The following is a 26273-nucleotide window of genomic DNA, read 5'->3' on the forward strand; positions in this document are numbered from 1 at the left end:
CTTTCTCTCACATTTCTTGTTAGTTTTCTTGACAAAATTTTAATATCTCAGCCTTATTAAGTATTAAATAGCACTTAGAGTAATCAATCATTTGAAAGTAGTATGACTATGATTATTGCATTTAAAAATAATCACCTGAATAGTCTCATTTATCTGTGGGATTTCAGAAAAATAATAGATAATATGGTAATAATACCCAGAGATAATGAGAGCTGGAATAACCAGCCCATGATATGAAGCTTACCATAAAGATTGGTAAGTGCAGTTAGAAAAATAACTACACCATTACACGTGGTAATGGTACTGACAGAAATAGAATGCCTGTCTTGAAGACATGCAGGAGAGGGGGAAGGAGGATTATGGGCTGCATTGGTGGTGAAAAGGTTGCACTGATAAAAGGGGTACACTTTTTTTTTTTTTTTTTTTGGTTTTTGGGCCACACCCGGCATTGCTCAGGGGTTACTCCTGGCTGTCTGCTCAGAAATAGCTCCTGGCAGGCACGGGGGACCCTATGGGACACCGGGATTCGAACCAACCACCTTTGGTCCTGGATCGGCTGCTTGCAAGGCAAACGCTGCTGTGCTATCTCTCCGGGCCCAGGGGGGTACACTTTTTTATGATGGAAACCCAACTACAAACATGTTTATAAACAAAGATATTAATGCAAAATTTTAGATTAAAAGATAAGCAGCATAAAGTCAAATTAACACTTAAGAACCATGGGGGAAAATAATCAGTTGGAGACTATAGAGGTATAGAATATAGTACAGCAGGTCAGGCCTCACCTTCCTTGACCTGAGTTCAATCCCTAGCACTGCATATAATCCTCTTTGCCCATTAGTAGTGATTGCTGAGAGCAGAGTCAGATCATAATTGAGCTCTGCCAGTTATAATCCCTGTTACTTCACCAAATCATCTGTTTGCTTTATCAGTAGATTACAGATATGGGTCATGATTTTTCTTTTTTTGCTTGTTTGTTTTGTTTGTGGTTTTTGGACCATACCCAGCAACACTCAGGAATTACTCCTGGCTCTGCACTTAGGAATTACACCTGCCAGGGATTAAACCAGGATCAGCTGCATGCAAGGCAAACACCCAACTGTTACGTTATTACTCCTTGGTTGTGAATATATATTTTTTAAAATAATTTAAAAAATAATTTTAGGTCCTCACTTCGGCAGCACATATACTAAAATTGGAACGATACAGAGAAGATTAGCATGGCCATGCGCAAGGATGACACGCAAATGAGAATGTATGAGGGAAATGGAGAGCCTGTTTAGAGTACAGGCGGGGGTCGGGTGGGGAGGAGGGAGACTTGGGACATTGGTGATGGGAATGTTGCATTGGTGATGGGTGGTGTTCTTTACATGACTGAAACCCAAACACAATCATGTATTAATCAAGGTGTTTAAATAAATAAAAAAAAAAAGAAAAAAAGAAAAAAATAATTTTAGGGACTGGAGCCATGGCACAGAAGAAGGGTGTTTGCCTTGGACACAGCTGACCTAGGAAAAACTGAAGTTCAATCCCCAGAATCCCATGTGGTTTTTCTGAGCGTATAGCCAGGAGTAATTTCTAGTGTCATGGGGGGTGTGGCCCAAAAATAAAAACAAAAAATAACTAGTTAAACCTACATTTATTAAGGAATTCAGAATATATTTGTTTGTACATTTTGTAGGATCTGAAAGCTGTTTCAGACTTTTATAAACTTAGTATGTCAGTTACGTAATACATCATTATGACAGTTTATTGAAGTATACTTATATCATGCATATCTATGTAGTTTTATAGTAGAATTAAATAACAATGGTAAGATCAGATACTTGGCTTAGTGAGTAAACTTACATAATTTGTATGCATTATATCACAAAATAGAAGTTATAAGTTGTTGTTGTGTTTTTTTTAAGTACCTGATGGTTCTTAAGGGTTACCGCATGTCTTGCACTCAGGAATCACTTGTGACTGGCTCGGAGGGCCATATAAGATACTGGGGATCAAACTCCAGATCACTCACATGCAAGGCAAATGCTGTGCTGTTGCTTCAGCTCCTGATTTATTTCAAACATTATTTTATCAGAACATGTAGAAAAGAGTATTTAGGACTAGTATAAAATATTTTGATTATACTATAACAGTCTTTTCAATGTTTGTAGCCACCACGAATTCCCTTTATGTAAAGGGTTTTTTTTTTTTTTTGGTTTTTTTTTTGTTTGTTTGTTTTATTTTGGGGCCAGACCCTGTGACTCTAGGAGTTACTCTGGGCTATGCACTCAGAAATCACTCCTGGCTTGGGGGACCATATGGTTCGCTGGGGGATTGAACTGTGGTTCGTCCAGGGTCAGACTTGTATAAGGCAAACAATTTAACGTTGTGACATTGTTCTGGCCCCATATGTATGTAAAGTATTATTTTTTAATTTTATTTATTTATATTACAAGTCTTTCACGGTAATATTTTAGATACATAGTGACATTGAATCAGGGGTGTGTGTAAAGTTTTGTTTTTCTGAATATATTACTCCATTTTTAGCAGACTTACAATATTTTTCATTTAATTTTAAATTCAGCTGCTCTTTGGTAAAATATTTCTTGTTATTTAATTTAAGGTAGACTGTATTTGTAAAAAGAATTTTGAGGGGCCAAATTTTTACTCCAAAGTGTTAGAAAATATATTTTGCATGAATGAGTTTTGGAGTGTGGTTTCTACATTGTATACTATATACTCAAGCATTATTAGGAATGATTTTTATATATTCTAAGTGTGGATTAAACTTCAAAAATATTTTGAGAAATTACAGTATTTTTAAGTATCTGCAATTATTCAGAAATGATGTACCATTTCTCTCTTTTTTAGTAGATGATACAGGCAAACTAGAACATGATGTTTCCTCTGGAATAACTATGGAAGAACATCCAGAAATTGATCCTTGTAAAGTAGATGGCACTTGCCCTGAAGTCATCAAGGTATACATTTTTAAAGCTGACCCTGGAGAGGATGACTTGGGTAAGAAAACTTTAACTTTCTGTATACCTTATCTAAATGATGTCCATGTTACTTTTAGATGCATACAGGTGAATTGTTTCCTGATGATAATTTTTCCTTCTCCTCACCTCCCCTCCCTTCCCTTCTCTTCTTTCCTCCCTTCCTCTCCCCTTTCGTCCCCTCCCCTTTCTTCTTATTCTCTCCTCTTCATTGCTACACCAGCAGTGCTCCTGACTCTGTACCTAGGAATCACTTCTGGCAGGCTGGGGAACCATATGATATACCAGGAATTGAACCCAGATTGTAACCTGGGTCAACTACATGCAAGGCAAGCACTTTCCCACTGTGCCCAATTTTTTCCTTTTTTAATTAATACGATTTTGGGGATGGGTGGGGTCATACTCAGCAGCACTCAGGGCTACGCTCAGAAATCACTCCTGGCAGGCTTGGGTGACCATATTGGATGCCCATATTTGAACCACTTTCCTTCTGCATACAAGGCAAATGCTCTACCTCCATGCTATCTCTCCAGCCCCTTGATAAGATTTTTAATTGAATAACCCTGGGATACACAGTCCAGAGTTGTTTACAATTGAATTTTAGTTATGCAATACTCCCATCACCCATTTCTTCACTAGTGCACATTTACAGCTGTGTCCCAGTGTCCCAGTTTCCCTCCCACAACACCTTCCCACAGCCTGCCTCTGTGAAAGACATCTCTCTCTCTCTCTCTCTCTCTCTCTCTCTCTCATGAAATGTGGTTGGTAATATTGAAGGAGTTTCATGCATATCACTTTATCTCTTTTCAGCACCCATTTTTTGTTCAGCATGTTATTTCTAACTATCTTTGTCATAGTGACCTTTTCTCTGTCTTAATTGTACTCTACTGCTTTGTAGCATATTTTCTATAATAGTCTATTTGCCTAGCCCTCATCTCTGTAAAATAAATTACACATTGTGAAATCACTACACACATCATATCTCTACCTTTAGGCAGATAGGTCTGATGCACGTAGAGTAGCCGTGAAGACTTAATAAGCCAAGCCTTTCAGGAAAGAATTGTGAAGTCCGTTTGCTTCTCACCTTGTGATATTCCTGAGCATGACAAAGCCAGACTGACTTTTTGTTTATTCTCAGTAGAAAATTCATCAGGCAGAGGAGGGTGGAATAAGAGCCAGGTAGAGCTGGGTAGCATTTTACAATCTCTATTGTCTTTGGGTATATTTACTATACTCTGAAAGTGATTTATTTTTAAATTTTTCAGTCTTACATTCACCCTTTAGTGCACTAGAAGGGAATTATAGTGATAGCATGGATCAATATAGTTATCAATTTTATTTTTTTTAAATACTTTATTTAAGAACCATGATTATAAACATGTTTGTATTGGGTTTTAGTTATAAAAAAGAATACCTCCCTTCACCAGTGCAAACTTCCCATCACCAATGCTCCCCATCCCCTCCTGTATTTGAGAAAGGCATACTACTCTGTGAAGGTAAGTTTTAATACTAGTATATGATAAAATAAGCATCAGAAGAAATACTATAGAAAAAAAAAAGAGATACTTCACAAGTAGAAGTAATATTTACCGTATTTTCCGGCATATAAGACGACTTTTGAAACAATAAAAAGTCAACCGAAAATTAGGGGTCCTCTTATACACCGTGTATATCCCGAAAAATGTTTCAATATGCCACTACACGAAAATTGTCTGAATATTGCCACAAAACGAATTTTCCAACTCGATCCTGCACCAATCACTGCAAAGCTGCTCGGACTGCCTCTCTAACTCAGCCAATCCAAGCAGGCTTTTTATGCATGCAAATTAGACAATGTTCTGGACCCGAATCTACACTGTAGAAACCCTGCTCAGATTGGCCAGAGTCAGAGAGGAAGTCTATTATAATATAACCTTTGAACCATTGCTTGTTGTGATTGGCTCACTGTGGAAGATACAGTTGCAGCACAGGAACGTTCTGTTTGATACTGCGAATACAGGCCTAAACCTATGTTTCAACTGCAAAATTAGGGGGTCGTCTTATATGGCCAGTCGTCTTATACACCAGCAAATATGGGTAAGTGAAAACAGTTTATGAATTTGTTATTCATAAATAACAAATTTATGTTATTTGTTAATGAATTTTTGTTTACCCGTATAGGTGGTACTGTAGACGTTGTGGAAAATGAACCTAAGAATGACCATGATGTTGAGTTGATTAATCCAAATTGCAACATTCATGTACCAAGGGAAAAAATGGTTTATATGACTGTTAATGACTCTCAGCAAAATGATGATTTAAGTAAGTAGGTGGCCTTTTGTGGCAATAATTTTCATTTTTATATTCTTCCATTTTTAAAATGTTGCCAGGGAATATTGTGGAGAGCAGTAAAACATTTGCCTTACTTATGAAAATGTGAACCTACTGAACTCCAGTTCCATTGGGCTTCAACCACAGCCATGAAAACTCACTGGGTTATGTTTCCCCAATAGTGACCCCCAGAACTTTGTGCATTGCTACATGTGGCCACAATTTTAAAAGAAGAAAAAAAAATTACAGCCATTATTTAAGGAAAATGGCAACATTATTTTTTGTTATGTTTTTCATTTTGTATTTGGAGCATACCTTGCAGTGTTCAGTAGTTACTCATGTTATACACCCAGAAATCGTTCTTGGCAGGCTCCAGGAACCATATGGGATGGGGGAATCGAAATGGGTTCCATCCTGGTTGGCAGCATGCAAGGAAAATGCCCTACTACTGTGTTACCTCTCTGGCCCTGAATGTCAGCATTATTAAAAAGATATTTATACTGCTATATTCCAAGGAAGAACATTCATGGATTTCTTTATGCCTAGGAGTTTGCTTTGGTAAGTTATATGGGGTACGCAGCCATGCCTTGTTCCCTGGTTCCCATCTATTTCCCCTGACTTTACCAGGCATGAATCCTGAGCACAGAGCCAGCAGTTAACACTGAGTATTGCCAGGTGTGGCCCAAACATAATAAGAAAGATACTGTTATCAGCCAAAAAATTATTTATTGAATAACAATTTTATGATTATATTGTATAGAATATGTGCTGTGTATTTAAATTATTTTAATATGCAAGTAATGATCTTGTCATTTAATTTATAATTTTTGTGTGTATGGTATAAATATGTTCTATTAAAATTTTAGATGTTACTGAAATTGCTGATGAAGTTTATATGGAAGTAATAGTAGGAGAGGAAGATGCTTCTGTTGCAGCTACAGCCACTGCTGTTCATGAACAGCAAATAGAGGACAATGAAATCAAAACATTCATGCCAGTGGCATGGGCAGCGGCTTATGGTAAGTGACCTACCTATACTAAATCAGATAACTATTATTTTTGATCAATTATTTAAAATTATTTCTAAGATCTTAGGTATCATAATGAGAATCTATAAAATTCTCAGAGGAACAAAAATAGGAAGGAATTACTTTATTTGTTTTGTTTTGTATTGGTGAAGTTCAGGTATAACTCCTAACTCTGTTCTCAGGAATTACTCCTGGCATAAACAGAGGACCATACAGTCTTATGGGTTGGCTGTGTGTAAGGCAAGTGGCCTACCCACTGGACTATTACTGTGGCACCCATTACATATAATTTTAACAATATTTCTCTTCATGCCTATATGACAATACATATGCTTTCTAAGAAATTTATTTTTAAGTAAAGTTTTGATAAACGAAGTTATTGTTTGTTTAATTTTTGGACTATCATTAACTATGTTCAGGCTTTGATCCTGGTGCTGTGCTCAAAAATTACTCTAAGTTGTATATATGTATGCTATGCCAGGATTCAAACTCAGATTGGTCATATGCAATGTAAGTGTCCTGCTCACTGTACTATTTTCCAGTCTTAAACGTTTTTTTGTTTGTTTGTTTGTTTTTTTGTTTTGGTTTTTGGTTTTTGGGCCACATCTGGCGGTGCTCAGGGGTTACTCCTGGCTGTCTGCTCAGAAATAGCTCATGGCAGGCACGGAGGACCATATGGGACACCGGGATTCGAACCAACCACCTTTGGTCCTGGATCAGTTGCTTGCAAGGCAAATGCCGCTGTGCTATCTCTCTGGGCCCTTGAAAGTTATTTTTAAGTTTAATACTTCAATCCGTCTGCCAAAAAGGACCCCCTACTGGCCTGCCAGGGACATCTCCCAATTGAGTTGAGCCCTGCTCATGGTCATGAGGAAGATTATATAGGAAACGATTGTAGTGAGGTTCAAGCATTCTGATGATCTTTAAAATGATTGGCTATTGTCTTGCGGTATCTTCCTACTGTTCCCTTGTCCTTCCTTGATTTACTACCTAATATGGCCAGGTATCTTGGAGCGGTGTCTATGGAAATGGGCTTTTAAAGACCTACACCATGTGGTTCTTACAAAATGATGTTTCTCCCTCCTCAGAACCTGAGAAGCCTGCCATATTGCCTTTACAAAATGGCATCTCTCCTTGTTCAGAATTCAGGTCCCAATATTTCCTCCTTTTCTATTGGGCCTGAGTAAAATCTTTTGCTCTCCTTAAGGTTCCTCATCCTTGTCCATACTGGCACATACTGGGACCTTAGCACATACATCTTAATCAGGGAGGTTTTCCAGGGTGATTGAACCACTGTTCATACCAGCTGGCAAAATCTTTTCATCACAAATCTGCCTTCACCTGCTGCAGTGTTGTCACTTATTAGCATAGAAACATTGTTACCCGAGAGCCTAAGTCTAGGCCCTGTCTGTTCTGGAGAACAACTTCAACTAATATCCTGATCAGTATCCACTTGTTGGGAGAGTTCAACTTGTTTTCACCCACGCTTTCCCACAAAGTGTGACATTTGACCACGAATCAAACTTCTTTTGGTTTGCAAAAACAGTGGTTGAGACACAGCTTGATTCACAAAGCCATGTCCCATTCAGTCCCCAATGGGAATGCCATGAAAATACATTGACCTCTGCAGTAGTCTCACTGCAGTAGTCCAGGTTAGGGGAGGTCACCAGTGGCACCTCCATAGGTGGATAAGAGGCACATGTCCCTGCCTTATATTTCCTGCAAGGTGGTCCATTCTGTCCAGGGGCACACAGAATCTGTTATCTGAACCACTGCCCCCATTATTATGGTGTTGAGTTCCTCTTCTCCTTCATTTATTGGTCCAAGAAGAGGTAGAGTGTTGTGGGGTATACACTGGCACTTTATGGCAGTGTGGAGCTGCTGACTTCCTCCTCCTTACTTAACTGATGCACCCCCACTAAGAAGTTAGTCTGTGCACATTCTCTTAAAGGCCTTATTGATATTTGGGTCAGAAAGCTCTGATTAACAGCACTCCCAAAACTCAACCTGAGACTTTCAACTTTAGACTCAGGTTCCAGCTCCCTTTCTTCTACCTGGTGGTTTCCCTGACACATTCCTATACCCTGCAGAGAAAAATCCCTCTCCCCACAGTTTGGGGAACTCCATTCTGTACAAGCAATGAGATTGCTCCTGGGGAGACTTTCAACATTAGACTCAGGGTCCAGCTCCCTTTCTTCTACCAGGTGGTTTCCCTGACATATTCCTATACCCTGCAGAGAAAAATCCCTCTCCCCACAGTTTGGGGAACTCCATTCTGTACAAGCAATGAGATTGTTCCTGGGCAACTTCCTTACTCTAGAACCCAAACCCATGGGTTGGTATCCACTTCTTTTAACACTTAGACCTCAGTAGGAGAAGATCTTGTAGTGTATAACCAGAAGCTCCAAATAAATCAAAATAAGTCAAAATTATGGGAAGGGATCCTCATGGTGACAGTTTGACCCACAAAACCCCCATGTACAATCTGGATAAGACGATGTTCATTCTTGCTGGTGGTCATTCTGCAGTTACTGCACAGTCACGGCTGAATTCAGCAGGAACACCAGGACCATCTGCATTCTGTCTGGTTCTATGAGTTGAGTCAGCTGGATCTGCAGGTGTCCTTCTTATTCAAGTTGTGACTACCTTAAAGAGAAAGGAGGATCCTGCTTCTTCTTCAGTCCTGCAACTTAAACAGCTACTGGGTGGAGAGAAAAACATGGCCCTAAAATTTAGTTGTATTTCCTCACTAGGTCAGAAAGAGATGAAGAAATGTCTCCCACACTTGGTGCTAATTCTTTTACCCTTAATATTACCAGCATAGCTATAATTTTTGCTCCTTCTCTACTAATACCACCATCCTCTTTAAATGTCAGTGTCTTGATAATTCTTGCTACTTGCCCTAACCTCTGGGATAGATAAACATAATGTAATTTCCAATTGATGTCAATGGCCTGAGCTCATTGAATTCCTGTGCCCTTCTTTGCCCTTATTCCACTGGAAGCTTTTCTGTTGACCTTCCAATTTCACGTTTTCCCTAGAAATTTCACCACCTTAGAAGTTACTAAAAGGGAGTGTGGCTGAAGGTCCATCTTCTATAACTTCTAGAGGCTGTCAAAGGACTGTGGTCTTTACTTAAGAAGGGGTAAAATCTCATGCTACCTTAGCAATTAACTGTTTCAGGTCTGTAGTTCAATACCAGAAAAGGATCAGATGAGACAGGGAAATATTACTTAAACCAATCAGGCCCACCTTTCAGTTCTTTATGACCTGGTTTGTTACTACCAGTAAGCTTATTTCCACATAGGTTAACTCCAGGAGGAATGGTCCACTTAACTTAAGTCCACTAGAGTGCATTTAATTCAGTCAGCTACAGAAAAATAGTTTTTGTCTCCACATTTACCTTGAACCTTGCCAGATAGCTCCTTTGCATAAACACAACAATACTGGAGAAATTTCCATTTGGGTACCCCATTATTTACAAAGAATTTCTGGGGCTTCGTCAAGGACAGAGCAGACCTATAAAAGCATTAGAACTTAAACTGTCATATCAGGGTTACCCAGGCTTGGCCAGCGTAGAGATGAGCCGGTCAGTTCAGCATGATGATCTGAAGGATGGCCTTGGGCATTTTACCCTCTGTAGGATTGTCTTGGAGGTTGCCTGTCCCATCCGTCTTCAGGGAAAGTAATTTTTATTGAAAGAAATTTACTTAGAGAAATGTGAGGGGAGAAAAATAAATTCATATTTAAGAAAAAATATGGGCTTCTCCACTGGGAAAATGAAGTTTTCTGTCTTGATTGATTTGTTATTCATGACTTTAAATTTGAAATGGCAATGATGCAGGGCATTCTTGTTGCTTTCCTATGGTCTTAAATGTGTGGTTATAAAATCTATTATGTGAAGGTCTATTTTCATTTAGGAGTATTATAATAACTTCATTCTTTTAGTTGATAAAAAATGTCTTCAATTTGGTAATTTAAGAATACTTCATATATGTGTATATATTTTTAATGCATATTTTTAGGTAATAACTCTGATGGAACTGAAAACCGGAATGGGACTGCAAGTGCTCTCGTACATACAGACGAGTCTCCTGGGCTTAGCGTATTGACCAAACAAAAACCAAAGAAAAGGAGAAGACCTGATTCCAGGCAGTATCAGACAAGTGAGGTATATAATCTTATTTTTCAACACATAGATAAAATTCAAGTATGTATCTACAGGGGTATTGTGAACACATTAATTGTTAGGTCATGTCTTACCTTTGATTCTCTGTCTCGTGTATATCCCTGAACCTTGCTCAGCCTTGATAAGCAGTAGTAAACATAAGCACTGTCGAGTGCATACCCAAAACAGAAATAAAAACCATAACATAAGTAGGGGAATGAAGAAATAATGTTGCTAGAAAGACACTTGCTTTTTGCCAATTTTTGTTAAATTTCTATCTTCTCATATGGTCCCTCAATTACTCTCAGGAGTGATTCCTGAGAGCCAGGTATAACCCAACTACCACATTTCAAGAAAGGAAGTTATTGAGACTGCAAGATAGTCTAGATCAAGATGCCAGGTTTGAATCCCTGATACTGTATTGGCCATTTACCCTCCCTTATAGGGCATTTCTCTCTTTCCCATGTACTCTCATAGGGTATATTCTTGGAGTCCCACCTGTTATAAAATTGGTGAACCAGCACCACTGAACCTGAGCATTAATATTGCTAACCTTTGAGGAGAGATCTTTATACTCCAAAAGAGTTTGAAGATTTTTGGGCAAACGTAGCAGTTTCAGGACTTGCTCTTGGCTCTGCATTCAAGGTCTCTCTTGGTGGGGCTCATGTAACCATATGTGATGACAGGGATTAAACCTGGGTCAGCCTCATGCAAGGCAAGTGCCCTTCCTACTTGTATTATTGATCAAATCCTATAAATCTAGTTTTGGTTTAAAAAGTCTTATGTTATTTAATTTATTAGTAAATCTTGCCTAATGCTTTGCATAATGCATATTTGAAATTTTGAAGTGCCCTATCCAGAACTTGATTTGATCACTTACTATTTTTATCCTTCATAGCTATTATTATTGGCCCTGATGGACATCCTTTGACTGTCTACCCTTGCATGATTTGTGAGAAAAAGTTTAAGTCAAGAGGTTTTCTGAAAAGACATATGAAGAATCATCCTGAATACCTTACTAAGAAGAAGTACCACTGCACTGACTGTGATTACACTACCAACAAGAAGATAAGTTTACATAACCACCTAGAAAGTCACAAACTAACCAGCAAGGCAGAGAAAGCTGTTGAATATGAAGAAAATGGGAAGCAATTTTCTCAAGCTGGGGCTTTATTTACTCACAAAACAGTACATAAAGAAAAAGGAACCAAAAAACCTCACAAATGTAAATTCTGTGAATATGAAACAGTAGAACAAGGATTATTGAATCATCATCTTTTGGCTGTTCACAACAAGAACTTCCCTCATATTTGTGTGGAATGTGGTAAAGGTTTTCGTCATCCATCAGAGCTCAAAAAGCACATGCGAATCCATACTGGGGAGAAACCATACCAATGTCAGTACTGTGAATATAGGTCTGCAGACTCTTCTAACTTGAAAACACATGTAAAAACGAAGCATAGTAAAGAAATATCATTCAAGTGTGACATTTGTCTTCTAACTTTCTCAGATACCAAAGAGGTGCAGCAGCATGCTCTGATCCACCAAGAGAGCAAAACATACCAGTGTTTACATTGTGATCATAAAAGCTCAAACTCAAGTGATTTGAAGCGTCACGTAATTTCAGTTCACACAAAGGACTACCCTCATAAGTGTGACATGTGTGACAAAGGCTTTCATAGACCATCAGAACTCAAGAAACATGTTGATGCCCACAAAGGCAAAAAATTGCACCGGTGTCGACATTGTGACTTTAAGATTGAAGATCCTTTTGTTCTAAGTCGCCATATTCTTTCAGTTCATACAAAAGATCTGCCTTTTGGGTGTAAGAAATGTAGAAAAGGATTTAGGCAGCAGAATGAGCTTAAAAAGCATATGAAAACACACGGTGGCAGGAAAGTGTACCAATGTGAATACTGTGAGTATAGCACTACAGATGCCTCTGGCTTTAAACGGCATGTTATTTCCATTCATACAAAAGAGTATCCTCATCGTTGTCATCATTGTGAGAAAGGGTTCCGAAGACCTTCAGAAAAGAACCAGCATATTATGAGACATCATAAAGAAGTTGGTCTGCCTTGACATTTGTATACAATTGTAAAGATAAAGGCTTTGAGTAGAAATTTTATCTTAAAGCCATTTAGTCTTGTTCATATATAATATTGTACTTTGATTCATACTTTGTACAGTAATTACATCTACTTGACTTTACACTTCATTCATTAGGACATTGTGATCCTATTGTTCAATCACAAGCAGTAACAACAATTGCTTTTAATATTAAGTTCCTGATTCTTTACTGCATATTTTCATCATAGCAGTTTTACAGTTTATTCTAACTTCATTCATCTCAATGGTACTATAAAACCACTTAAACATAAGAAAATGTAATATGAAAGTTGCCGACACTTGATTTATCCACTCTTGAGACGTTCATATTTCTTTGAAATACCTGATAATATAAATGGGAGATTTCACTTTTGTATTTATCTGAAACAGAAAAGTCATTTTCTCTATTCCTCAAAATTATTAAATCACACAACAATGTAACTCCATTTGAGTCTCTGACATTACTGAATATAGAATGTAGGCCTGTTTTGTTATATTTTGCTTCCAGGCAAAATATACTCAATTTACTTTGGTGCTTGTTAAATCTTCTGTTACCACAAAGTCTTATTTTTAAAAATGCTTATTTTTGTTTCATTTACTCTTACTTTGCTATTTTCAAATATTTCTATTTTCCAAGTAAGAATTAAAATAAATTAAATTTGGCATAGTCTAGAGAGAACTTTGGGTCATAAGGTATTTTTGCAATTAGATATGTACCCTAACTTTTTAGATTTGCTTTTGTCCTGCTTATTTTATAAGTATATAAACAGTCCAAATTTTAAGTCTGCAATGAAAGCTATTAAATGTGCAAAGTGCAGATTTGTAAAAAAGCATTCAGGAAACTTGTTATTTAAAGACACTAAGATGTATGTGAAGAATTGTGAGGGAAATAAGACATTTTAAAGTAATAATGTCTTCAATAATTGGAATTTAAAGGTTAAGGTATTTTTATGGAGAACATTTCAGTGTATTGATTTCAAGAATTAGATCTTAAATTTTTTTGAACAATTGAACATCCAAACTAAAAAAATACTTTTATTTATATAGATGAGACTACAAAGAGCTAAGAGAAAGTGAAGATTCTAGAGAATGGGTGCTAATATTAAACTTAGCAAATTTAAAAAATTTTTAGAGCAATCTGAAGAATACTGGCACCCAAATTGATTGGAAGTAGACACTATTTTTGAGTTGACATTTTAGATGTATTCTATAAACTTAGATAAGAAATGAATTCAAGGAGTTATTTAGAATTGAATGTGTTATTATGAACTTTTAAGAATAGAATATTCTAGTTTATTTAAATTTCTAAGAACATGAGTACAGAGTGGTGATGAGAAAGACATGCTCCCCATCTTAATAGTACCTTGCAACTTTATTATGGTGCTTTCTTATATATGGGTAAACATTCAATTTGCCACAAATACTGTTTTAAAAGTAATTTATAGGGTGAGTTATAGATTTTTTGTAAATTTTGTTTCTTCAGTTTTTATAGCTAATTTACTACAGTTCCTTAAGCAGGTAGAAATATAAGCCAATTACCAACCAAAACCACAAATGGATTTTGTAACCTCCTCAGACTTCTTGACATCCATTTTTGTCTCCCGTAAAGTCCATACATTGTGCTTTTCTAAAATGCTCTTCAATGTTTTTGGTGAAGATCGCTTACATTATTCTTGAATTTGGTTGATCTCTAAAAATGAAAGGAAGTGTTTAAAAGTTACATTTAAAGAATTTTTAACATTCTGTTTAGTCAATACAAATAAGCATTTAAAAAGAAATGAGCATATTTTCTATACTGTATATTTCTCACAGTCTGGAGTTACAAGTGGTCTTAGCAAAATATTAAAACCTTTAAAAGGTTTTTTAAGAATTTGGTCAAGTAAATATGACAAAACACTTGTCTTTATAAAGAAAAAAACTGACATTGTATTGTTATTTATACTATTTTTGTTTTAAACATTTGAATAGCAAAGCTAAAGTGAATGTTTCAGTTTAATGTTTCACATATTTTTATAAAGTTCTGTTACTATTCTGTTGATATAGTTACTAAATATTATGTCACTTCCTCTGTACACATTGTAAAATATGTAATAAGAAATGCACATAGCAAATGTGACACTACTGTAAATGTGTACTTGAAGAAAACATTCAAAAATAAAATATCAGCATATTTTTCTGTTAATTTCTGTTTAGTCTATTTTATATCAAGAGTAAATTATCACTTAATTATTGAGGGTGGGATGTTTAGTTCATTTAATCCAGTAAGCAACACTTTTTATTTTGTTCAGCATTTTCTTTATAAGCTAATTTTACTTCGTTCTCCAAAGCAATATCATACAAAATGCTTTATTGCTTTAATTTTCAGACTGGATCCAAATACTGTTACTCTTAGGAATTTGCAAGTAGTAATTTTCCAAGTAATTTTGAGTTTTGAATTATATGATCATTGTGTCTATAATAGGGTGGCTGTTTTGTTTTGTTTTGTTTTGGGGCCACACCCAGCAGTGCTCAGGGGTTACTCCTAGCTCTGCCCTCCTAGCTTTGGGGGACCATATGGCGCAGAGCCAGGGTGCGGTCCAAAAATAAAAACTCACACCTTGTCTAAGCATTGGCATATTGGTTTATAGTAAGAACCCATTTTCTAAAGAAATTTGGATATGGATAAAAGAGAACTTTTGGATACTCTTTTCAATATATTTTCAATACTTTTTCAATAGTATTTATTCTGCTCATGTGGGATGCCATTCTTAAACTTGGTTACTACTTATCTCCATCCTGATAACATTATCTTGGTATTGCATTTCAGCATAACAATTTTGGGGTTTTACAAATTATGCTAGGTAGCAAAGATTGGTATTTTATGATTACTAATGGCCTAAAAAAATCATAATGGCCTACTCTTAAAGCATTTGCTCTCACTTAAACACACATCTTACTTTCTTGTCTCTTTATTTGCTTCCTATTTTACTCTGGAGAAGCCTGTGTTGTTTTCTTTATTTCTCACACACATCTTTATCAATAAGTTCCACATAAAATTATCTTTCTTTGCAGAAAAATCACATTTGACAATGTACAAGCAACACTTTCCAGTGTTGTATCTCTGATTTTAAAGATCCTGCAGTTTTACCTCTTAATACATATTTGACAGTTCAAGCAGTAAATAATAAAATTCAGTTAAATGGTACAGATAAAAAGAAGAATGTTACTCTTTAGATACACTGTATACCATAGCAACATACTTTTGTGACACTTAACAAGAAACACTGAACTAAATGTCTGACCCAAATTTACTCTCTCTATATAGAGTCTCCTTTTTTTCCGAAAAAATTTTAGGATCTGTGAAAGAAAAAATTGATCATTGGTCAGTGTCTGACAAATAGTTCAAGGTAAATTATTCTTTTTTTGGCTTTTGGGCCACACTGATGACACTCAGGGGCTACTCCTGGCTATGCACTCAGAAAGCATTCCTGGCTTAGGGGACCATATGGAATGTCTGGGGATCGAACCAGAGTCCATTTTAGGCTCGCGCGGGCACGGTAGGCACCTTACCGCTGTGCCACCACTCCTGCCCCAGATAAATCATTTTGTTTTGTTTTGTTTTGTTTTGTTTTGGGCCACACCCGGCGGTGCTCAGGGGTCACTCCTGGCTGTCTGCTCAGAAATAGCTCCTGGCAGGCACGGGGGACCATATGGGACACCGGGATTTGAATCAACCACCTTTGGTCCTGGATCGGCTGCTTGCAAGGCAAACGCCGCTGTGCTATCTCTCCAGGCCCCAAATCGTTCTTAAGGATGTGCAAAATCACTGATTTTTTTTGAAACTTGTTTGAAGTGCGCAATTTTCAGGACAAAGCACTTGACTTGCATGGTGCTGATCTCTCTTCATTCACTAGTTCCCTGTGTGGTATGCTGATTACGGTCATTATGGATCCCTGAGTGGAAACACTAGTTTCTGTGTTAAGTTACTCCTGTCTGTTCTGGGTAGGCTGTGTGCAAGGAAAATGCCACTGTGCTATCTCTCCGGGCCCGATGTCATACTATTTTGTACCATCTTTGTTCATACAAAGGGAAATATAGAGCTACAGCACCTGGTATTCCCATGCAGTCTCCTGTCCCAAGTACTAACCAGGCCCGACCCTGCTTACCTTCTGAGATCAGACGAGATTGGGCATGTTCAAGGTGATTTGGCCATAGACAGAAGAAGCTATTTTAATTATTCACTACAGAATATGTTTGCTATAGGTTTTTTATTTAAGTAGTTATTATATAAGGCAGTTTTATTTTGGAGTGTCTGATCATGAGATGCTAGAAAAAATTTCCAGTACTTGTTTTGTTTCAGTATGTATTAAGCTATATCTTCCTGGAACCAGAGTGCTATTACTTGCCTTGCAGCCTACCTAAGTTTGATCCTGGTATGTTATAAAGTCCACAGAGCCTGCCAGGAGTCATTCCTGTGTGCAGAACCTGAAGTAACCCCTGAGCTCCACTGAGTGTGTCCCTACTCCAAAAGAAAATCGCTTAATTTTATTTTTAGAAACATCTTTTAATTTAATTGGTCCTCGGTTTGTTAAATCCTTTAAATTTGCTACTGAACTCAGTTTGCTGATACTTGGTAGGGAAAAAAATTTTTTTTTTTTTTTTTGGTTTTTCGGGCCACACCCGTTAGATGCTCAGGGGTTACTCCTGGCTACGCGCTCAGAAATTGCCCCTGGCTTGGGAGGACCATTTGGGACACCGGGGGATCGAATCACAGTTCTTCCTTGGCTAGCACTTGCAAGGCAGACACCTTACCTCTAGCGCCACCTCACTGGCCCCTTGGTAGAGAATTTTTACATCACTGTCACTAGGGGATATTGGTCTGCTCTCTAAATATTTTACTGTTTTTGATATTAAATCCTGCTTCATATGTGGAGGAAATTCTCTACTTTTATTCTAGAACACTGGTCTAACTCTTTAATATACGTAAGATTCACTAGTGAAGCCATCTCATCTTTTTGTTTTAAAAAATGTAGTTAGCAGAGCTAGAGCAATAGCTCAGCGGTAGGGCATTTGCCTTGCACATGGACGACCTGAGACACCCAGATTTGATCCCTGGAATCTCATAAGGTCTCCTGAGCCTGCCAGGAGCGATTTCTGAGTACAGAGACGGAGTTAACCCCTGAGTGGGACCCCAAAACAAATAAACAAGAATGTAATTAATGTATGTTGACTTGGAGGCCATCTTGCATTGCACAGGATTTACTCTTAAAAGGGTTCAGTCCTAGTGAACTTGGGGACTACATAGGGTTCCAGGGATTGAATATGTGTCAAACACCTTATCCACTGTATTATCTTTCTGACCATTCATTTTTCTTTATTTGAAAAGTTTAGTTTATATTTAGATTATGAAAGATAATCTAATAGTAGTATACTTCTTGATGCAATTTTGGTAACTTTTATGTCTAAAAGTTCTCAGGATTTAGGGAGTCCTGGAATTTGCCATGCAAAATTTTGGCCTAGGTTTTAATCCTCAGCACCCTATTTGGTTATCCAAAGCTAGCAAGGGGTCATCTTAGTTCAGAGTGAACAGTAAACCTCCCTGAATCAAATGTGTTCTTAAATTGGCAAAAATGAAAAATATTTCCTCTATAATAATCTCTCTTGTGTCCAGAGTGATGACACAAGTGGCAAAGCTTCTGCCTGGCCTGCACTAGCCTAGGATGGCCTGTGATTCGATCGCCGGGAGTCCCTTATGATCCCCCAAAGCAGGAGCAATTTCTGATTGCATAGCCAGAAGTAACTCAAGTGTCATCGGGCGTGACCCAAAAGAGAAAACAAAAACAAATACCCTAATTATATTTTAGGGGAGGATATATTTTTGCTGTTTTTAACATTTGTTTATAAATGTCTACTTTTTAATTACGATTTTAAGAATATTTTGTGTTTATGGATTTGGACCGAATCTGACAATATTCATGCATTAATGCTGACTTGGTGCTTGGTGACTTGGTCTTTCTGACTTCTAAATCTTTTAAAAGTTGTTTTAATTATTTTTGAATGTAAAATTTAAGTCTTTAGCTACAAATACAAAGCTCTCTCTTTTTCAGTTGTGTCATTTCATCTAATGTATTTGTTTTAGGATCTGGAGTGATAGCTAACAAGTCCATTCACCTGTTGGTCTTAGGAATTCCACCAGGAGTAATATCTGAGCAGACTCAGTGACTCCAAACCAAAAATATCTATTTCATTTATATTGTATTATTATTTTCTAGATAAATTATTAACTTACAAATTAGTTTTAAGAATAGACAGCTGATCCCTAAATGTCCCACACACATACCATTTAACACCAAACTACAGCATATGTTCCATCTCAACTCTGCTAACTATGCTCTTAGCAAGGAATTGCATGTTTGTAATTAGTTATGTGCCTATCCTATTATTACCTAAAGAAAAATAATCTTGTATTTACCAATTTGTTTTCTTTAATATTACTTACCTAGTCCATTAATGAAAGTCATTAATTTTGTACATTTTCTCTGAGTTTTATTTGCTAAAATCAGTGGATAAAACCAATATGTTCTATAAAATTTTCTCAGTTGAATTTTATTTATTTTTTATTTTTATTTGTTTTTGTTTTTGTTTTGTTTTGTTTTGGGCCACCCCCATTTGATGCTCAGGGGTTACTCCTGGCTACGAGCTCAGAAATTGCCCCTGGCTTGGGGGGACCATATGGGACACCAGGGGATCGAACCGTGGTCCTTCCTTGGCTAGCACTTGCAAGGCAGACACCTTACCGGCCCCGTTTTGGTTTTTGGGCCACACCTGATGGAGCTCAGAGGTTACTCCTGGCTATCGCTCAGAAAAAGCTCCTGGCAGGCACAGAGGATCATATGAGAGGCCGGGATTCAAACCAACCACCTTAGGTCCTGGGTCAGCTGCTTGCAAGGCAAATGCCGCTGTGCTAACTCTCCAGCCCCGAATTTTATTTTTGTTAACAGTTAGGCAGTAATGGGATCTGGAGCAGAATGCTGGAACCTTTGGGAACAACGGAATGTGAAGCATTGTCACCTGATTTCAGGTATGATTCTTGCAATATCTGAGTGCAGTTGGTAAGTGTTCATGGATTCAGCACTACTGTATTTGTATTTAGCTTCTTATGCAATTTTTGTCATAATAGGTCCTCCTTTTTTTTTATTAATAAGGTTAATATGTTAACCTAAACAGAAAGTCACCTTTCTTAAAATCTAGCCATCTATCTTTGTTAGTACATAATTATAGACTACTAAATATAAATGTCTGCTTAACCTGGTAGATAATTCTAACATATCATAACTTCTAATCATCTATTGGTTTCTTTATAGTTCTGCTTTGAAAACTGCTATTTTTGTTGTGTATCAAGCAACTTTTGTTGGATTATAACAAGCATTATCTCTTGCATTATGGTCTAAATCTCAGTGCTTTGAGTTACTTCTGATTTCTTGAGTTACACATGAGGCAAAAAATATATATTTATTGTTACAAGCTTGTATAAAATCAGAATTACAAAACTATAAAAATAGGTTCATAAAATATTTTAAAACAAAATTCCAGAAGTGATAATCTAACCACTTAAAAGCTATTTGATCATGAACTAATTAAATTAAAAATTTCCATTCTATGATGTTGATTTTACTGTAGGAGACCTCCATAATTCTTGTGCAGTTAACACATATACAAATAGACCAAGTAACAAATTTTAGAATCTTTTATTGCACGTTATGCCAGAGAATAGGGACCTAGCATTGGACAAAATAAATTAACTGAATCCCTAAACAGAGACTAGTGAAGTTTATAAAGGAGCAGGGATAGGAATGGTACCAAAGAAAGAAGGATGGGAATTAAAATAATTAATTAAAAGAAATTAAAAGAGGGGCAGGAGAGAGAGAGAGCATGGAGGCAAGGCGTTTGTCATTCTTGCAGAATGACGGTGGTTCAAATCCCGGCATCTGCATGGTCCCAGTGCCTGCCAGGGCGATTTCTGAGCATAGAGCCAGGAGTAATCCCTGAGCACTGCCAAGTGTGACCCAAAAACAAAACAAAACAAAACAAAAAAATTAAAAGAATTAAAGGAAATTGGATGAAATATGCAACAATTAAATTATGTATATAACTTGAGAACTAGAGTATAGACTTTGCATAGGGAGTCTGTTGCAGTCCATGACTGCATTATCATTTGAATGTTTTTGAAAGAAAATCTTACACATTCTTGGGTGGACACAAGGCCTGGAAAGCCAGGTCCAATGGATCTCTGCATGCCCTTACAGCACCGGGTCATGGCAGCCTCAGGCCTCTACAGTTTGCAGTCCTGGCAGTATTGGGCCTTTGTAAATAGCGCCCTTAACAGGTTAAGTGAATCCTGGCTTCCATAAGGATTTCAGAATAAAAGAAAAAAATTAAGTGAAAAGATGAACGCTGTAAAGAGAGAAATAAAGAAGAGAGAAATGAATGGAAGAGAGAAAATGATTCAAAATAGAGATTCAGAGAGAAATGAAATTGAACATAAAAAGAAAAAAATAGATCAAGTGTGAAAAAGATTTCATAGAAAAAAAAGATTTAGGGCTGGAGCAATAAATAGTACAGTGGTTGGGCCTTTGCACGTGGCCAATCCAGCATGGCCCTGGTTCCATTCCTAGCATTACATATGGTCCCCCGAGCCTGCCAGGAGTGATTTCTGAGCATAGAGCCAGGAAGTAACCCCTGAGCACAACCCATCCCAAATAAATGCAAAAGAAAAGTGAGATTTAGAGAAACAAAGAAAAAAATTAGATAGAGATAGAAAGTGAAAAACTCCAATAACCCCACAACTGTTTCCTATCAGAAGGAAGCAGCTAGAAAGAATTGGTCATCCCTTTACTCTTAAAGCAGGGGTCTCAAACTCGAGGCCCGCAGGCCATTTGCGGCCCTCCATACAACATTTTGTGGCCTGTGGCCAGCCTTCAAATATCGCAGTATTCGCGATTATTCGCTTACCAAATAATCGCAATAAAAATCGCATTAGTAAGAAAAAAATCGCATTAAACATTCGCATACCCAGAGCAGTTTCGTTCAGGGGATGCAAATGTTTAATGCGATTTTTTTGCGATTTTTTCCTTACTAATGCGATTTTTTATTGCAAATATTTGTTAAGTGAATAATCGCGAATACTTTGCGCGCAGCACAGACATCATTTCCGCTGCTCCTACCCACTGTCCCTTTGTGTGTGTGTGTGTGTGTGTGTGTGTGTGTGTGTGAAATTCCTTATGCGGCCCTGCCTCACCCCAACTTTGCCTCCTGCAGCCCCCAGGTAAATTGTGAAATCCCTTATGTGGCCCTGCCTCACCCCGACTTTGCCTCCTGTGGCCCCCAGGTAAATTGAGTTTGAGACCCCTGTCTTAAAGCAATGCAGTTTTTCACTTTCTTAGAGTAGGCATAGACTTGATAAATAGTTACAAAGTTACTGTTTTGTATCTTTTTTTTTTATTTTAATTATGACAACAAAGATGCAAAGAAAGAGGACAGGGTAAAGTTACAGTGGAAGCCCAATCACCCATAAACAAAATTCACGGTATTCCCATCCATGATATCCCAGCCTTGAACTTTCAGCCAAAGAACATTAAGAAAAACAAAACTAAACCCATGTACAATACAATTACTTTGTCCCTCAAATCCCCAGTTGTAGTACATACTATTTCTTAGCAGCACACAATATGATCTAAAGACATTAGACTTATGTAACTCCTTAAACATTGAGGGCAATGTACATTTCTCTAGTTCCATGCACATGCTTACTAGTTTAAGTTAACCTCAAAAGTTTTAGTGGGTTGTTTTCCTTAAGGATTGGTGTCAAGGGAACTTAGTAAAAAACGGTATTAAAGTGGCATTTGTTTGCATAGACCCACCAAAACATAAGGGACATGGAAAGACAAATTACGGTCTAAATACAAGGAGACCCTACCCCTGAAGTTTCCTGGCATAGGACTGACTCTAGGCTCCAGGCAAACTAGTTTGTCCAATTCAAGTCATCGTCTGTAGTAGCAATACACCTCCATTCCTCACATAGTCTCTGTTGTTGGTATCATGCTTCTGTATTAAAGATCCTGGAGTCTGCATATCCCATATTGCAGTCAGGATGGTGCAGAGCATGCTCTCATTTCACCTCACACTTAAGGGGCACTAGAGAGAACCATGTCCTGTAGAGCAGGTCATTGTTGTTGTCAAGTCTTCTCAGTGTAAACGGAAGTCTCTTTTTAGGGGGTCGATGTCAGACCCTTGGTAGTGTCTTTCCTGGTAGAGGACTGCTTCCAGCTGTTGCTATAAAAGACCTTGGATGTTTCGTAGATAGCTTGCCTGGTTCCGGCATGAATGGAGGATGCCCATTCTTCTGAGGGCGTTGCCAGGTCATTATATCAATGTTCAGGGTGTAAGGTACATTGTACTGAGATTTATTAGATAAGGACTTATCTATATGTATGGTGTTTTCCCATTTTAATGTGTCTATGCAAACAAGGATCAATGCCATGAAGCGTTATTGGTGCATCTGGAGGCACTAGGAATAAGACCAGCAATTTCCATGACATAGTTCAATCATAGGCATCAAACTGAGGGACAGTTCCAACAACAATCCTTACTATACAGCTTACAAAGAAAAGACAAGATGAAAAGTGGATAGAAACATCATGGTAGAAAAATATATAGAAAGTTACATCAGTTAAAGAAAATACCCATAAAATATTCAAAAGTTATATGTGTTCAATATGTGTTCAATTTGTGTCCTTCTAAATAGTTCTGGGATTTGTTAGAACTACTGTATGTCTTAGGTCAGAGATTAGAACTATGTGTTACTAAAGTTAAGAAGGATAAATCTGGGGTACTGATGGTTGGGAGGAGCAAATGTTCACGCGGGGGGCGCTAGCCCCCGCGTGGTTTGCAAAATGTAGACTGGTATGAAATTTCCAGTGACAGCCTGAGTATAGCTGAGCAGCTATCTGCCACCACCAGATCAAACTCCACCCCCTAAGCCCCACCCTAGGCCAGTGTCTGGGCCTGGCCTGGGAGTGGGGAAAACCCAGGGTGCCCCGTCAACTCCTTCCAGGAACCCACCTGGAGATCCGGAGGAATGGGGGAGAGAGGGGTCAGGTGACCCAGGTCCGGGCCCCCCTGACCCTAGGCCGGACCAAAAGGCCGCTGGCACATGGGGAGGCCTGCCAGCTGCCCATCTGTGCCGGCTAAAATTCCTGCTCCAGGAAGAGAGAGGGACCCTCCCAAGCCCAAAGGACAGGGATTTGAGCCCCACCCTAGGCCAGTGTCCGGGCCTGGCCTGGGAGTGGGGAAAACCCAGGGTGCCCCGTCAACTCCTTCCAGGAACCCACCTGGAGATCCGGAGGAATGGGGGAGACGGGGGTCGGGTGACCCAGTTCCAGGCCCCCCTGACCCTAGGCCGGACCAAAAGGCCGCTGGCACATGGGGAGGCCTGCCAGCTGCCCGTCCGTGCCGGCTAAAATTCCTGCTCCAGGAAAAGAGAGGGACCCTCCCAAGCCCGAAGGACAGGGATTTGAGCCCCACCCTAGGCCAGTGTCCGGGCCTGGCCTGGGAGTGGGGAAAACCCAGGGTGCCCCGTCAACTCCTTCCAGGAACCCACCTGGAGATCCGGAGGAATGGGGGAGAGAGGGGTCGGGTGACCCAGGTCCGGGCCCCCCTGACCCTAGGCCGGACCAAAAGGCCGCTGGCACATGGGGAGGCCTGCCAGCTGCCCGTCGGTGCCGGCTAAAAATCCTGCTCCTGTTTTGTATCTTAAACACTATTTCATCTCTGATTTGTAGTTTCTAAGTGAACTCTCAGGAAGAAAAATGCAGCTGACAACCACCATGGCTTTTGCAGCTATCACCTGACTGTCCTCTACTCACCATTAATAATAACTCTTCATATAATTAAAAAATATGCAAAACATAAAATGTGGAAATGTTTATGTATGGTATTTGGACTTAGAAACACACCTTGGATAACCCCACTGATAGTTGAACCTGGACATGCCCCTAGGACATGCCCTCTTGTCATGCCGGGTATAAAAGGAAAAACTTGGACCTTTTGGGGATTGCCCAGAATAGTAATCAGAGCAGCAACTGCCAGTTTATGGGAGGCTGGAGATAAAGTATTGATGAGATGCTATCTGCTATCACTTTTTCTTTCTTTCTTTCTTTCTCATATCAGGTCTTCCCTAGGCCGCTTCTGTCCAGTGAATTTCCATCTATTTCTCTCCTTTCTCTGAAACCCCTGGGTGGCAGTGTAAGGCCTTAGACTCTAGAAGGAATAAAAAGTATACTTGGTTTCTTTATCCTCTTTCTTTCTCGATTCTGTATGGGTGGTCACTACATGTTAGCATCCTTGGGTATATAGGAGGCCCCAAGGTGCTAGCCTTGTAACACTGGGCCCTGAGAACATTGGACCTCTGCAGCCCTGGCAATCTTGGACCTTTGCATTGATAGCAAACCATTATCTTATGTGTTGAATGCAAATATTAGACGCCTTTAAGCCTATGTTTCTTTTGAGTATATATGAGTAAGATATGAGATTGGGATCAAGCTTTAGTTTCTTACATATATTGATCCAGGTTTCCCAGCACCATTAGTTGAAAAGGCTATCTTTATTACGTTTCATGTTTTCAACATCTTTATCAAAATTAATTTCATATTTATGAAGTTTTGTCACAGATTCTATCTTTATTCCAGTACAGGGATTTATTTTGCCTTTATTTCAGGCAGTTTTATTCCCTATAGCTTTATAATACAGTTCCAATGAGAGATAGAGATACCTTCACATTTCTTTCTTTTTTTTTTTTTTTTTTCTTTTTCTTGGGGGAACCACACCCTTTGATGCTCAGGGGTTACTCCTGGCTAAGCGCTCAGAATTTGCCCTTGGCTTGGGGGGACCGTATGGGATGCTAGGGGATACCGCGGTCCTTCCTTGGCTAGTGCTTGCAAGGCAGACACCTTACCTCTAGCGCCACCTCACAGGCCCTGTAGCAGGACAGCCCCTGAAGAGGTTGACTGATGGAAGGATGGAGAATGAGGCCCTTTTCTTCCAGCTCGGAGCACGTGTCTGCCACCCTGTCTAGCCCACGGTTCTGAGGTGAAACGGCGGGTAAACAGCTCGCAGACAATCAGGCTCGTGGAAATATTTGCTTTATTCGGATGGACAAAACTGAAGTCCAAAGACTCCGATTCAGTTCCAGCCAGCAAAAAGCCTCTCGCCTTCCACAGACCCTTGCTCTTATAGTCCAGAGTCAGGTCCCACCCAATGGTGGGATCAGATACCAACCAATGGTGGAAGCAGAATCAGGTCCTACCCTAGGGTGGGGGCAGAATGCCAGGTCACACCCTAGGGTAGGGCACAATCACCTAATCAGATTAGGGTGAGCAACATAGTAATCCCCCAAAATATTTACATACACAACAATTCCCCCTTTTGTTTTTAGTAAACAAACTTAATTGTTTACAATTAAACTTATTGTCTACAATTATTAAAAGAAAAATTAGTCAATAATAAAAGAGCGGCTGTTTGCATAAGCGCATCACAGGAAAATGTAAAGAAAAACTTCTAACCTAAGCACAGGGTGTCTAAAACCAGAAACATGTATCAAGGAATCAACTACAAGCTCCTGAGAAGATAAATCTAAAA

General features: G+C 38.6%; 1 protein-coding gene, 1 non-coding gene and 1 pseudogene across 2 annotated transcripts in view; 2 read left to right on the forward strand and 1 right to left on the reverse strand.

Moving 5' to 3' along the window:
- The window catches only part of LOC126000415 (zinc finger X-chromosomal protein-like), a 34042-nt gene extending 21470 nt beyond the window's left edge, over positions 1–12572 (forward strand). The window contains exons 3-7 of the mRNA XM_049767716.1: positions 2857–3006; positions 5145–5285; positions 6161–6313; positions 10348–10488; positions 11389–12572. Coding sequence (XP_049623673.1) covers positions 2857–3006; positions 5145–5285; positions 6161–6313; positions 10348–10488; positions 11389–12572 — 1769 coding nt within the window. The remainder of the gene's footprint in view (positions 1–2856; positions 3007–5144; positions 5286–6160; positions 6314–10347; positions 10489–11388) is intronic.
- On the forward strand, positions 1166–1268 carry LOC126000431 (U6 spliceosomal RNA). The gene has a single exon (XR_007492744.1). It is a non-coding gene; the product is annotated as a U6 spliceosomal RNA (small nuclear RNA).
- Positions 12573–16675: 4103 nt separating the features above from the next.
- On the reverse strand, positions 16676–16795 carry LOC126000418 (uncharacterized; annotated as a pseudogene).
- Positions 16796–26273: the final 9478 nt, after the last annotated feature.

This window comes from Suncus etruscus, chromosome Y, assembly GCF_024139225.1.
Source record: "Suncus etruscus isolate mSunEtr1 chromosome Y, mSunEtr1.pri.cur, whole genome shotgun sequence".
Classification (NCBI taxonomy): Eukaryota; Metazoa; Chordata; class Mammalia; order Eulipotyphla; family Soricidae; genus Suncus; species Suncus etruscus.